Here is a 15301-nt window from a genome sequence, read left to right on the forward strand (position 1 = left end):
GAGAATGACCTCAACATCTTTGATAGAACTGTCATCAATACCACCTCATGCCACACGGGGGCAACAGATAGACGTTAAAAGCTTTTCTCACTCCAGTTTGCCTGATCTCACCTCCTGTGAAATCATAGTGAATGATGAAATCACCTCACCTCTACAGTATAATGCTTAATTCATGGCATGCGTTGTGCACCGAAAATAGAAGATGTACAAGCTCACAACACATATAAATTGGGCTTAAGGTTGTTTAAGCCTAAATGTATATCAGGAATTTGAACGTAATGAGTGGAGCTCTCTGTAGGTGTTGAAACAATAATCCTCCAACGTGTCAGTGACATAACTTTCTACATGACAGTAAGTGTGTAAGTGACACTTACTAAGTGTGTATACTGTAGCCTCTAGCCTGTGTATCACCTATAATAAGGAAACAAACCTGTTTCAACTTTCAAACAGGACAGTGCAATAAATCCTCATTCAATAATAGAAATATAAACAATAAAATATTACGCGCAAGTGTCGAGACTAGCTGCTTAAGATTTAAGTATGAATTAAATCTTAAAAATCTTAAATTCATAAACACCTTTTAAGAACAGTTTTACCATATACTCTATATGTATATATAGATATATTTGTGAATTAGATCCCATGTCCCATTCTCATATGGGACATAAAACAAAATATGTTATTTTCACATTATTGTTAGCTACTAAAAAAGAAACAAAACAAAGAAGCTCAAACAAAAAGATAAAGGTCAAAACAACCTTATAACAGACAGGTCAAGTCACTGCCATGTTGAACCCTAAAGTGCCAGGTTCAACATACATGTGTACACTGTCAGTATAAAACATGGGGCACAGGATATTAGCCTACAGTATGAGTAGTGTGTGTAAAGAAGAGGTTTTTAATTGTCATCTTTTCCTGGATTTAATCACTCAAGTCCTATTTAGTGCTTTCAAAAATGTTCAAAGAATTTTAAAACTAGAAAAAAGATCAAACCAACCAGCTCATAGAGCTTGTAGATCATCTAATTTTGATTTCATATAACTACAGTATATATAAATTATTGTCACAAATACATCAGCACAATAGTTTTTTTTTGGTAAAACATTTTACAATGATTTTGATTTTGCCCATATCACCTAGCCCTAGTTAAGGACAAACTATTATCGATTATGTTTCACTGTATACTTACCATTATCGCTGATTCGCTGACCATTTCCCAGATGTTTTCCATTCATTTCAGTACGATATTAAAATCCACTTCAACTGAAACTTGAATAAAGCGATTAAACACAAACTTTTATTGCAGCATTTTTGTCAAGGTTACAACATCATTGTTTTTGTCACGCAAGCACGTGAACCCACAGCGTGAACCCCAGCGTCCTTATTCTAAGCATGTCATAGCAGGGAAACATTCGGCGAGCGAAAACCGCCAATCTACTAGCTTGCAACGCGATGCGTTGTGATTTTGTAGATCGGCTATTTTCGGCGAAGACATTTGGTGTATAGGAAAAAAAGTAGAGGGCCCAATCAACGACATTATATAGGGTGTAAGTTTTAAGGCGTGGACTGATATGGAAAGAAAGTTCAAGTCCCTGGACGAAATATGTATTATACATAACTATGTACATGCATTTCTTTTGTAAAAGAAAACAATGACCAAATAAGGTTCTCAAACGCAACAAACACAAGCCAGTAAAAAAAAGAAATCATCATACTGTACATCACCACAATCATAAAACTGCCTTAACAAAGGCGTTTTACCATAAAACAATTAAACAAAATAGACAATTTCTCAAACTGATTTTCTTTTTATAGGCAGACAGCCAATTAGTGCAAGATACTTTTCCCTTGGTTAGAAGGAGTATATTACAAACACAATAAACACAAGCCAGTAAAAAAAAGGGGGAGGAAAAAGTATGAATGTCTGAAACCAACGACTCTGTAGTCCTCGTTACGGCTGATTTATACCTGGTTTCGTGCGGTGGCGCACACCTAAAATAGCTAAATGGCTATTTTTGGTGCGTGAAACCGTGCACAATTAAGTATATCAAGCCCTTTAATCATCATCGTTGGTAAATAGCTGTACATGCACCTTGTCTTTCAGAGCTTCGTTCTCCATGTAGACGTACATGGGAGTGCCATGGATGGATGGGCTAGCTTCTTTCGCCTCCCCATCCTCCTCTTGCTCTTCCTGGACCATGAGGTCATTGTAGGTGGACACACAGATGTCGTGGTCTTGGAGGGAGGCCGGGTAGCGAAGAGAGGCCCCCTCGATTCTTACAGAGCGCCTCACGGGAGTGATGAAGCGCACCTCCTGGCCATTGACCCGCACTGGCTCCCTCTGCTTGCCACTGCAGGCAGAGCAAGACAAAAACTATTATAATTGTTCACATCCAAATATTTCTGTCTTTCATTGAAATATTTTGGTAAAGGTCATTGTGTTTAACAATACATGTACAATTCTTTGGATTTGGTCTGTGTTTAGTGGATTTTTCAAGTACTGACATTAACCGTTTATAATTATAACCTTTATTATAACCTAGTTCAGCCAGACCCTGGAAACAGCCGGCTGGGAATGTTGCTCGTCAGAAACTTGTGCCTATGATTTTTATGCCCTTTTATTTATGATTATTTAACGAGTGACGCTAATAGATAGGGCAGACAAATGGGCCTAATAAAGCATTTTAATGGCACCTTTGGAGAAAGCAACATAGGAAATCTGCTCACATATAAGAGTAGCATAACCACATTACCACATTGCCTACATTACTGAGAACTTCACTGAATTACACATTTCCTCTGCCATATTAGTGCCGTTCAGTTTCACACGATTCACCCTCTGGGGGAATTAACCACTTAACCCTATATGCACATCATTGACCCGAGTCCCCCGGGGGTTCTGTACTTGGCCCCCTGCTTATTTCCCTCTGCTCCAAAACACTTTACTGAAAATATCTACAAGTTTACGTGTAGTATTGAGAGCTTGTAGATCTGCAACAGAATGTTCATCTATTTCACCAATTATGGCATGCCCAGCAAAGGGAGGCTAGGTTTAATGTGGTTAAACAGTCATGCAGTAGATTATAAATTGTTCAGCCAGCCTCACAAAGTCAGCCCAAGGATACTGTCAATGGGCATAGACCAAAATTACTTTGCATTCAACTGTATCATCCATAAGCACTTTAATCCTCTATGCTTATAACTAGTACTTAGTAAACAGGGGTTTACTAAGTACTAGTGGCTCTAACGTAGGGATGCTAGGGTTCAGGTGGTTAACCAGTCAACTCCCATGAAGTAGAATGGGCATGGCCATCTGGTAAATCAACCTCTTGACAAACCGAGTGAGAGTGCAGGGTTGCTATAGTCCTTCGCGCAGCTGTACCCAGTGTATGAAAACTGAGGTTGTGAGAATATGGCTGGCTTTGTGAAGCTACTATACACGTGGAAGGCCTTGAAAAGGAGGGTCAATCACATACCTCGGAGTCAGCGTTGATGTGATTTTGTACTTGACCATAGAGGAGCTGCTTTTTTCCCCGTAGATGCGTGCTCTGAGAGGATTTGGAGTAAATGTGGGGGTTACTGCAGCCTCAGAAGAATTCTGCCCCTGTACGGGTGACTCCTCCTGCTTCTGCAGTTCTTGAGGTGTGCATGCACGACCTAGGGAAAAAAAAGTCAAGTCAAATGTGTACATTAACCACCATAAATTGGCTGGATCTGCTGACACAATACCCCATTCCTGGAAATATATAGGCTGTCAAGGAACAGGATTAAGATAAAAAAAGCAGTTTGCATTTCCATTATGAGGATAATAATGCTCTTAATAATAAAATAAGTCATGGTGATGCCGGGGATGATCAGCTAATATAGCATGAGGTGAGGGCAAGTAAAATATTGGATGATGTACCATAGACTGGGGACATGCAATACTACAGACTTAAAACTAAAACAGGAGAGAGGTGAGAGTGCAATACACGCATTTCAAGGAGATTATTTGGAAGGCATCAATTCAACTACTGGTGTACTGTACAGCATCCTGACCTTGAATGTCATCCTTTTTCTTCAGGATATCAAACACGACATCACGCAGCCCATCCACAGGCTACAACAAAGGAGAAGGATTGTACAGAGTGAGAGACAAATACAGATCATATTGATATGGCTACCATTCCATTATCACCAGATGAACACTGTGGGTGTGATGATGCATCTGTGACACTATCATGAAATGCTTTGGCAATGATCTTCACATGTAAAACTTAAAAGAGCAGATAAGGTTTCTGGACCAGAAACAATAAAACATATTGTGTAAGTGTTAAGGTAGGGTAAGTGATATTTGTTTGTTAAAATGCAAACTCAGATTAATTCTATGGGTTTACAGCTAGTAACAGATGAATGACTGGTGATGCTCAGAGCACTGGATGAACACTTACCTCCAGAACTACACGCACAGCCTCCTCAAACATGGGCAGGACTTCAAGGTTGCCCTGTCGCTCCATCAGGCGGGCCTGACAGATCCAGTACTTGGCAAACTTCTGAGCCATCGCAGGCAAACGAGAGAGGTGTTCCAGCACCTGTTCTGTGAGGCAACCCTGCGGGAGCATACCAACATCACTAAACAAACCTAGTTCAGAGATAAACACATCCTGCATGTCTCTGAAGAACGTTCTTCAGAATTCACGGAACAAAACAAATGACAATTTAGGGATACAATGTCACAGACGGGCAGTTTTGCATCATGGCATTGATTCATTATCGTTATTATTATTATTAACCACATGAACCCTAGCATCCTTACTCTGGACATTCAGAGAAACTAGCAGAGCTTGTAAATTGTCTATTTTCCCTATTTACAACAAAATATATAGGGTTTAAGCAGTTCAAATATAACATTGGAAAAGTGGAAGTGGAGCATATCATTTCAAAGCCAGTGAGTCACAATTTTGTCTGCAGTCTGAAACTACTTTGAACTGGAGGCTGAAAGCAGCCCAAAAGCAAATTACTGGCACTTGCATGTTACCTCTTCAAGCAGTTTGACACAGTCGGCCAGGGACCTGTCCACAGCACAGATCAGGGCTCGGGTGTCATCGTCATCGTCCATGTTGGTCCAGTAGGGCTGTGGCAACGCCACAGTACGCCTGACCTGAGGAGGCCTCACCTGCATCGGAGGACGCTTGTAAGAGATGCCCTTAGCTTCCCGCCATTCCCGGAGCTTTCGCCTTTAGAACAAACAATAGAGGGGACAAAGCTGAAGATTATTTGGATATTTCCAAATTTCTGCCTAATCATTTAAAGACACCAATTTAAACTCTAATAGCCCCCCCAAAAAAGAATTCTATAATAGAGTGCTATAATAATAGAGTAAACCACAAAGAGGTTAAAGTGCCAATAATGTTCTTTCCTCAGATCCAGAGGCAATGTCCAGTGGTATGTTTGTGATATTTAAGTTAATTTGCCAAAATACCAATTTATTCCTTTAAATTAATATGAATTCTAAAATAATGAATTATTGATAAGCCAGATAAGGGCGGCGTTAACTGACCACTGATAATGGTCTAATACTTATGTCACCTGTTATGTAGCATCTGATCAATTTGTTGGTAAATGTATGCATCATAATCAACCTATAACCTAATTGGATTGCAAAATGAATGTGTATGCAGCTTACAAGAAAATGTAAACTGCAGCGCACCAAATGTAACTTCAACTTCAACTATATGATAAGATGAAAATGTCTCATCTCTCCATACTTAAGTGTTACTCTTATTTTGGTGCAAATGACAAGTGACAGGCATGTCGTGGTGTCATTTCTTGGATCAAATGCCACTCTCCCACAAGGCCACAACCAACAAAAAACATAATCGTAGTTTCACATAAATGGCACTTTGAGTCAGGACAAATATAGTGCTAATGATGGCAGCCCATATCGTGGGCAATCATTTTGGCACTACTTGTGGGAGACTCACCCACACGTTATCAGACACAAACGTTAAGAGGTTTTAAACATGTAGTTTCATGGGTGCAACGGTCTATGACATTAATCCCTGAAATACTATTTGACCACCCAAATATTTACCGCAATCTGAGCTGCTGAAGCAGGGCTTTATTGAACCTTTCACTCAAGTAGTTCCAGACGCAATGATTTAGGGCCAAAATACATTTGATTTGTTCTTAAATTATGACCACTCAAAAAGTCTCAGTGCAGACTGTTTTGCAGACTGTTCCCTGAGTCAGAGCAAAACATGGTGAGACAGCATTTAGTTCTTATACAGCAGATCATTTGGCAAATTTCCAGAGGATCTGAGGCTTGCTATAGTGCTTGCTATAGTGTGTTCATTCAGTAACAGTCTCTCCAGCGCTTTAGTAAAGAGAAAATCCTTTTTCAGGTGGGTTACACATTTCAACCAATCAGGAGAGAGAACCCCTCAGAGATTATTTTTCAGCTTGTGTTCCAGTTCCCCAGATTGAGTGAAATTGGTATCCTGACATGAACATTTATTTTCTGTTAACTTAAAAGTGCTGGAGAGATATGGAGACCCCTGTTATTGAACAAACACTATATAGCAATGATTGCTATGGTAATATAGAGCTATTTAACAAAGAAACAATATCACTTTAAGTAACTATGGTCACTTTAACTTAAATGTGAAATGTGTCTCTGAGTATTATACTGTATGTGAGAGGAAATAAACTTACATTCTCTCCTCCTGAGCTGCTGTCAAGTTTTGTTTCTCTGTCTGAGGCATCACTGTGGCCTGTGCTTTTGGGGTCTTCGTATCTGTGGCCCATTCCACCAGACTGAGACTCTTTGCACGCCGTGGCAATGTCTGAGGTACATATGGAATACCAGCTCTTTTTGTACACTCTTCTCTCTTGTTATTACTCGCTCCTCCATGCACCTTGTCTTTCTGCTCGACAGTATGCGTGGCTCTCTTTGAAACAGTGTTCTGCCGTTGGCCCCCTGCCTTGGAAGTTCCTCCGGAGCCAACCTTCTGTGATTGGGCATCAACTGTCCCTTCAACCCCAGATCTGTGCTCTGAAGCCTTCTTTGATGGTTGAACTGATTTAGCATATTTTGTCACTCTCGCCTTCTGCTCTGGCTTGGCGGGTGCTGTTGTGGGTCTGGTGGAGACGCATGTTGCTTTGAATGCAGTAGGAGGTCGATTATGATGGGATTCTTTTTTTGAATCAATAGCACTCTTGTTGTCAATCCCTCTATGCACCTCGTCTTTCTCTTTCAGCCAGGCAGTATGTGTGGTCCTGTTCGACACTGTGTTCTGCCGTTGGCCTCCTATCCCAGAGGATCCTCCTGAGCCAACCTTTTGTGGTTGGGCATTACCAGTGCCTTCAACCGCAGATCTGTGCTCTGAAGCCTTCTTTGACAATTGAACTGATTTAATGGATTTTGTCACTCTCTCATTCTGATGTGGCTTGACGAGTGCTGTTGTGGACCTGGTGGATGTCGCTTTGAATGCTGTTTGAAGTGATGGCTTAAGAGATTTGACAGGAGGTGGTTTTGAAACAGTCTTGTTCAGTGTCTTAGTTTTAATGCTAGTAACGGAAGCCCCAGTGGCCGTGGTTCTTGTATGCTTGAGACCAACTGTGGTGGAAAATGGCTTCCCTCGAGCCAAGGTGGATTTTTGGGCAGCTGATGAGACTAATCTTGTGGTATTATTGGAGTGTCCTCTGTTAGCTGTGGAGCTGGTAGTGGTGGTTGCTGTTGGGATGGTGGCTCTAGGCTGCAGCATAGCAGGAATGAGTCCAGTTCTGGTTTTGGCAATGGGGCCAAGGCTCATTCTGGAACTGCATGTCACCTGGAGGCCTGATTTGGCTGCACGTGTAGCCCAACTGGCTCGATAATTTGGCTGTGATGCAGTTGGGCGGGGAATCTTTGAAAGGGACTTGGATGAACTATAGCGAAGAGGTGGTTTAATTCCCACAATAAGCTGCTTTTTGGGTTTATTGGCTGCATTAAGGTTGGATTTTAAGGATGCAATAGTGTATTTTCTTGTCTGCGCTGCATTTTCACTCAATCCAAGTATGTTTGTTCTTGAGGGCTGTGAAGCTCCCTTAGTGATCCCAGGTTGGACTTTTTGGGCTTCATTTCTCATATTGGCTGCATTTGGAGCCTGGTTCTCTTTACTCTTGGCTGACTGTGAAATGAATAAAAAGAAAATACCAACTGTTACACATACTGTCAAGTAAACCCGTTCACAAGTATGTATTTATACTGAATGGCAGGTTATTACATAGGAGTCTAAATCGGAAACATTGTTCTTCACGATAAAGAGTTCAATGGAGCTAAAGCTTGTGAAATTAAATTACTTACAAAGTGATAAATTATTAACCAAATTACTTCTCCCACCGACTAGGGGAGTAAAATGCACTGATCAAATCGATGAGGTCAGAGATGTACACCCCTACAATAATTTAACATTTACAGTACTCTCAATGAAGCCATGATTGCTGTCCGCCAAACCGGGTTCATGGTGTTCTTTGTTCTTAAATAGTTTTCTATGCTGAGCGATTTTTCATGTCAGAGCCATTCATAATTCAAAATAAACATTTTTAAAAAGCGGAGATGGTCTTCTATCCTGCTGACCTTGAGAAGATCATCCATTTTTCTATCTCATCTTGGTTAAATTACTGCAATTCCTTGAACTCTAGACTTCCGCAGAAAACAAACTCATGTCTTGTCCAAATTCCTGCTGGGCTTTTAACTCGAGACGTGAACACATTACACCCATGATCCTGGTCTCTCTCCACTGGTTGCCTGTTTGTTTTATGGCTTGCCTCCCACAGCTGGCACAAACTACTACTGTTATTTTCAAAATACAATACAAATAAAAAGAGGGAAAATAAATAACTTAATAAAACAAGAGAGACAGCGTGCAGCATTACACTTACGGTAGGCTTTACTGTGGCCATAGCAGGCTTCTTAGCCTCATGTCCATCACGGAGATATGGCCTGAGGAGGTAAATTAAATCAACGTTAGATGTGTGAATGCACAAAGAGGCAAATAAAGATGTCGATCATGAATACACAGTTAGCTTACTTAGAGTTGGGCGGTTTCAGCCTCCCCTTCGCTGCCAAGTATTCCATTAACTTCTGCTTCCGTAAATCTGTGACAGACAAAAACAGACACATATGTACTTAAACTCTATATACTTGGTTGACCGGGGTCCCCAGGGGTCTATACTTGGCCCACCCCCTTTCCCCCCCTACACCAAATCTCTTCTCCAAAACAATGCAGACCCACATGCTAATAAGAGCTTGTAGATCGGCCAATTTTGATGAATGTAGGCCTATCAAGACATGCCCAGAAAAGGGACGCCAGGGTCCATATGGTTAAATCAACCACATTGTCCTAAGTTCTCCTATTCATAAGCATTGTCCAAGCAGTACATTCCAAATGCTCAGTGAGTGGACTCAGTTGCTACAAGTGTTGGGAACTTGGGATAGTTTTGTGAGTGTGTTTTCTTCTTTGTACAAATTGACATCATTGTTTTATTATTTAGATCAAGTACAGCCTGTCCATTTGACTCATTCAGGTGGACAATTATCTGATTATGCGACATGTATTTGTTCCCCTAATAATTCAATGTATACATTATAGTCTCTTGAGCACGTCATTTAATTCAATTAAGTTACATTTTCTAACTTATAGTTAGAAAAAAAACTAAGTTTCCTTTACTAGACATCGTGATTATTCTCGTTTTTGTAACCTCATTTACACCATAAGAGTATAATATGACAGGACACTTTGGATTCAAATTTTGAGTATCTGGGCGGGAGGCATGCGTTAATCCGACAGACCTTTTCAAAACAGAACACATTAGATCACCAATGAACGATATTAAGCCTAACTAAAGTTTGACGAATCTCACGGACGCACACTCTGCACTCCGTGCTCGTAATAAAGTAATCATGTGTGGTTAACCATAACATTACTAACGTTAACAGTAGCTAGCCAGCTAATCTTAGCCAGCTGGCCAACTGTACTGGCTACCTTTTCTGCAAAGTTCCTGCTCCGTCACGGTCCCCCCTTCGTCCATGATCACTAGACCCCGTTTTATCTTCTCTTTCGCTGATCGGGTGAAACTAAAACAGTTTAGCTGTTGTTAGCTGTTGTTAGCTGTTGTTGGTTGAATGTTGACGGTAGTACGGTACTAATAGGAGCCTAACTGTTTTGTTTACACTCTCACATACCATGCGCATACAATCGTCGCTGTGTGAATGGTTTTGAAACGGCCGGGTTAACTGTGTTGCCATATATTGTGAGAGAAACAAGTCTAAAAGAAGCAACTTAGGCCACATGAGCACTTTTGCATCGGCTATCTGAAAATAGCAGATCTACGCATTGTGAGCTTGTAGATCTGCTATTAAAAAAAAACAAAAACACTCTTGCAATAAAATGTGGAATATTTGGAATATATTTGGAATATATTTTTGAAAGATTCTAACAACACAAATGCTCCATGATGACACAAAACATTTTCATGAAATTATTTGAGAGCCACTGGTTAAAATAATAATGAACAACTTTTGGAAGCAAGTACACTTTTGAAACAAGCCCAAAAAAACGCAACCCGCAACTACCAATTTTTACAAGCAACTTTAGAGATAAACAAGCCCAAAGTCGCTTATAATAAGCGGACATGGCAACACCGCTAGTAAACAGTTCCTCTCCTGTCATTGGTGTGTTTGAATATTCGAAAAGCCATTCAGAGTTTGTGATCTGTTCAAGGGTTCAAGTCTATCCCATGGCCCGAGGAGGCACGGGCGTGCTTTGATTGGCTAGTTTAAGCCAATCACGGAGCCACCATCCGCCCAGTCTATGGGAAAAAAAGAGTTTTTTATGGGATAAAACCTCTGTACCTTTGATTGATTGATTGATTGATTGATTGATTGATTGATTGATTGATTGATTGATTGATTGAATACTTTATTTATTTAAGTTTGCAGAATAAAAGCACATGAAAGTACAGTCTAAATACAAGGTCAACTAAATAGGATTAAAAAGCCCATGAAAGCCTAGAGTCTGCATAGAGTTATACTATATCGGTATATTTATTTAATTAAACACGCACACACACACACACACACACACACACACACACACACACACACACACACACACACACACACACACACACACACACACACACACACACACACACACACACACACAAGCAACATGAGAGTGAGACCAAAGAACATCCATGAATGCTCAATCAATTCAATCAATTGAAGCAAGTTTATTAGTGGTTCTGCTGTTCATTGATACATTATAATCTTCTAGTACAAGAATATGCACAGGAAATACAGAATAGATTTAGTTATTGCAGATGTGTTGCAATACATGGGAACATGGTCTAGTATTTAGTGAGTAACTTATAAATACATATATTCATAAATATCAGGTAAAATGGTGCATAAATAAATAAATAGCAAATAATTGTCTTAAATAGTAGGATATATCATATACAGTGAAATATCACTCAGTACACTCATCACACAATGCTCATAGAACAAATAGCGCAATAGAGACACCTTGTGGTGAACTTTGATAAAGTCAATACACCCAGTGTTAACTTGCTGTACTCAGTACATACACAATATTTTAAAACCTCATTAAGTTATTTTCTCATAGACATTACCAGTTCAACAGGGGTGACCAAACTATGGTGTATCACAGTCCAAAATTATGTTTGAAAAAGGTGGTGGGTGGGATACAAATTATATCACAATTGTATTAAAATGAATCAAACTGAATAAAATGCAAATTTACACTTGTTTTTTTTTTCCTTCTACTGGTGAAGTTTGGCCCACAGACCCCAGTTTGCATCCCTGTTTTAAATGTTCAGAGACAAATCTAACGTTGACGCTCAATGGTGAAGCTTTGGTAGCGGGCAGAGCTCTCTTGGCACATGTCCACCGGCATGCTGTTCTGCTCGGCCGTGCTGATGTACCAGTCAGGGAATTGAGCAGACATGAGGGTGCTGGCATCTCGCCCTGAGTCCCGTCTGAAGAAGAGGAACCGCACCATGTCACTGTTCCTGTTTATTCTGCTCAGCTGTTCCTTGTCCTCCAGCTCCTGTGTAAGGAAGAAGAAACCAAAGTCAATCAGTGGCTTCATTCTCATATTAGAAACAAGTCATGCTGTGCAACAGTGAATGTAGTATTAATCAGTAGCCTACTCTGGTCACCCAGGACCATAATTGAGAACAAAGAATTTTTGCTGGGCTGTTTATATTACCTCCAGCCGTAGGGTTGGCTTGCCAGCATCCATTGCACAGGAAAGGTAGAGGTTTGTGCCCTTGATACCCAGGGTCACAGGGCGGGCATTGGTACTGGGCGCCGGGTGGATGTAGGTGGACATGTTCAGATATGCTGATGTGAGAAAAGAGTAAGAATAGCAAAAGTCAATCTAAACCTTTAGGGAAACTATAAAATCCTTGTTTGTCAACATCAGGTTCAAAAACCTTCCAGTTAATTAAAAAACTGCTGTATTATACTGTAAACTATTCTGGACACACATGAAGCTTACCTATGTGATTGGTGTTCCCAGCCTGCAGCATCACAGCATGGAGCTCCATTGCTTCTTGCACCAGCACCAAATTTCTCTTCTTGCGGTCTGTCACCTTGCACTGGTGCTCTCCTGTCTTACTCTTGTTGAAGGCACCATCCATCTCATCCATTGGCTCTGAAGTCAACTCTAACACAATTTGTTCTGACGGGGTGAAAAAGAGACCACAAGTCAAGAATTCTGTTTCAGTCAAGAACACTTGCGTCATAAATAGATTTAACCATTTATTGCAACAAATAGAATACAGTTATACTTGGCGTTGTTGGCTCCACTCTTAGGACGTTCTCTAATTTTAGCTAAGCAGCATGCTAAGTTAAATCAGGGAACGCTATGCATGGCAAGCCCCCCCTGGTTATACAAGAGTGGGACCAAAGCAAGACAATTAATCAGTTTAACTTGAGCCATGCAAAACTTGAAACCCAGTTTAACTATAGAACATTGCGAAATTACAGCTTATCAGTGTGACATCACAAATTTGGGTGCTTTTGGATGCATTTCTCTGTTTTTAAGATATACAAAACTTGAGATAAATCCTTAAAGGTCAGCCTTCATGAAAGCTGACATGAAGAGACCACATCCTTACCTTCCATGGCACTCTCCACTATCATGTTGAGCAGGTCCTCATCTCTGAACTCAGTGCTGCAGGAGAAGTCTGACTTGCTGGCCTTCAGCCTCTCCATGGCGACAACAAGGTTGACAACGCGCCTCATGGTCAGAGGATGCTGGGATATTTCCAAGTCCAGGCCCTGGGGCATCTTGGCACTCCACTGAGATTCAAATTCCATGTCTTCTGAGTGGGGAGATCTGTGCACAATGGAATAAGGGTGATTATTAACCATGTCATTTCAAGTACCCCAGTTTTGATACAATTTCGTTTTTAATCACTGTGACCCGATCTACACTGTAAAATCATCATATGTTAATTTAAATCTGAGAGTGTACAAATGGAATACCAAACGGACCTGTACGGGTCCACTTGGTTCCATTTGTACACTCTTGGAGTTACAGTCACCACATCACATTGAGTGGAATATGATAACATGCTCAACCTTCCTAATATGAAAAAGATGAATTCTCAATATTTAGACATATGCACACACACAGACAGAAACCATTTATGACTGAGACATCTCTTACTGCGGTCAAGCTTATGTAGGATCATCAAGCACTATACAAGTTTAAAAATGTAACCAGCACTGCATGAGAGAAAATCTATTTTACCTGAGTAGAAGTTGTTAGATAGTAGTATGAAGCAGCTCTTTAGACACTGATGTGCTGCTAGTAGTCCTTAACAATGTGTTTCTGGATTCCATGTTGTGACCTGTGGCATTTATATACGGTAGTGGTCTACCCCTAGCAGTACGTTTGTGGAATTCCCCATAGATAACAGGAAGTGGGAAGGTGAAGCTATGGTAGCATGCTCATTTTGATGAAGAAATGCTGTACTGCCACATAATACAATATTTTGGTTTAATGGTCATAACAATAATGAAATAAGAAAATGAGTTACAAACACATCATGTGTGTGTGTGTGTGTGTGTGTGTGTGTGTGTGTGTGTGTGTGTGTGTGTGTGTGTGTGTGTGTGTGTGTGTGTGTGTGTGTGTGTGTGTGTGTGTGTGTGCGCGCGCGCGCGCTTCAAGAATGAAAGGTAAAACATAGTCAATGCCTCACACTTACTAAAGGTCAGAAAATGGCAGACCACACACATTCATTTTGTTTATATAGCCTACAAGGCTATAAGGACTAGAACATTATTGTTCAAAATCACGCAATTCAAAGACACTTTGAATTGATTATACTGTAGTCCAGCCTCATACTTCATGATTCCTCAAAATGATTGATTATGAGGATAGGCCTAAGCCCAATTTATACTTACTATACATCATACAACAGAGCATAAATTAGGCATTAGTTGGGTCCAAGGAGTAGCTTCCGCCCAATTACATACTATACACTAGGGACGTAGGAGAGGGAGGTGGAGGGAAGTAAAAATACATAGCCTACAGTATTAGTAGTTATATAGGTTATAGTAGACGGGATGAATTATTATAGAATAACAGGAGGAAGGGTGTAATTATTACTCAGCACTGGCTCAGAAGATAGAGCGGCCGAATTGGAAGGTTCTCGGTTCAATCCCCGGCTCCCCCTGGCTTTAGTGTGGAAGTGTCCATGAGCAAGACACTTTACTGACCATTACTGCTCCCGATGAGCAGGATGCCTTGAATTGTTGCCTCCACTATCGGTGTATGGATGTGTGTGTGAATGTAATGCACATTGTAAAGTGCTTGGATAAAGGCTCTATAAAAAAGCACCATTTACCATTTTTCTCCAGCCATGAAAATTGGTATATCCTCCTGTCCTTCCTATTGACCCCAATAGGCCTGAAAAGAAAACCAAAAACATATTAATGCAATAATAATTCCAAGCATTCCAGTTGGTGTGCACATTACATAAAAACATTCAAGCATGGTCATGAGACAAGACAAGATGTTACAGTGCTTTGATCTATTCATAACAATTTCCTAATCTTCACATGTCTGTAATGTCCGACCCTAGATTACTTAACTTCTTAAGAGGTGCCAAAAATTCCATCAGTTCAAGCAGACAGTCTTTGTGTATGTCCACTAAAACTCATCTTTCTTCACTTCCTGATTAGTGGTGAGGGGAAGTTACATAATTCACTTGCTCACCACAGAAGATCCCCCCTTGGCAC

General features: G+C 40.5%; 2 protein-coding genes across 2 annotated transcripts; both read right to left on the reverse strand.

The window, feature by feature from the left end:
• Positions 1–1208: 1208 nt before the first annotated feature.
• On the reverse strand, positions 1209–10208 carry ckap2l (cytoskeleton associated protein 2-like). The gene is made up of 9 exons (XM_084053951.1): positions 10008–10208; positions 9054–9120; positions 8905–8965; positions 6694–8150; positions 5018–5216; positions 4431–4589; positions 4039–4099; positions 3477–3657; positions 1209–2351 (listed from the first exon to the last, which is right to left on the reverse strand). The coding sequence occupies exons 1-9, from the start codon at positions 10051–10053 to the stop codon at positions 2057–2059; spliced, it is 2526 nt and encodes an 841-aa protein (XP_083910077.1). The 5' UTR covers positions 10054–10208; the 3' UTR covers positions 1209–2056.
• A 1371-nt stretch (positions 10209–11579) lies between these two features.
• Positions 11580–13372, reverse strand: LOC311043986 (interleukin-1 beta-like; the record flags this gene model as incomplete). The annotated part of the gene is made up of 4 exons (XM_084055409.1): positions 11580–12095; positions 12258–12391; positions 12549–12731; positions 13171–13372. 4 exons carry the CDS (start codon positions 13370–13372, stop codon positions 11874–11876), a joined length of 741 nt encoding a protein of 246 aa, XP_083911535.1. The 3' UTR covers positions 11580–11873.
• Between the last annotated feature and the right edge of the window lie 1929 nt (positions 13373–15301).

The sequence above is a fragment of the Gymnoscopelus microlampas genome (genome assembly GCF_963454915.1).
Source record: "Gymnoscopelus microlampas genome assembly, chromosome: 4".
NCBI classification, from domain to species: domain Eukaryota; kingdom Metazoa; phylum Chordata; class Actinopteri; order Myctophiformes; family Myctophidae; genus Gymnoscopelus; species Gymnoscopelus microlampas.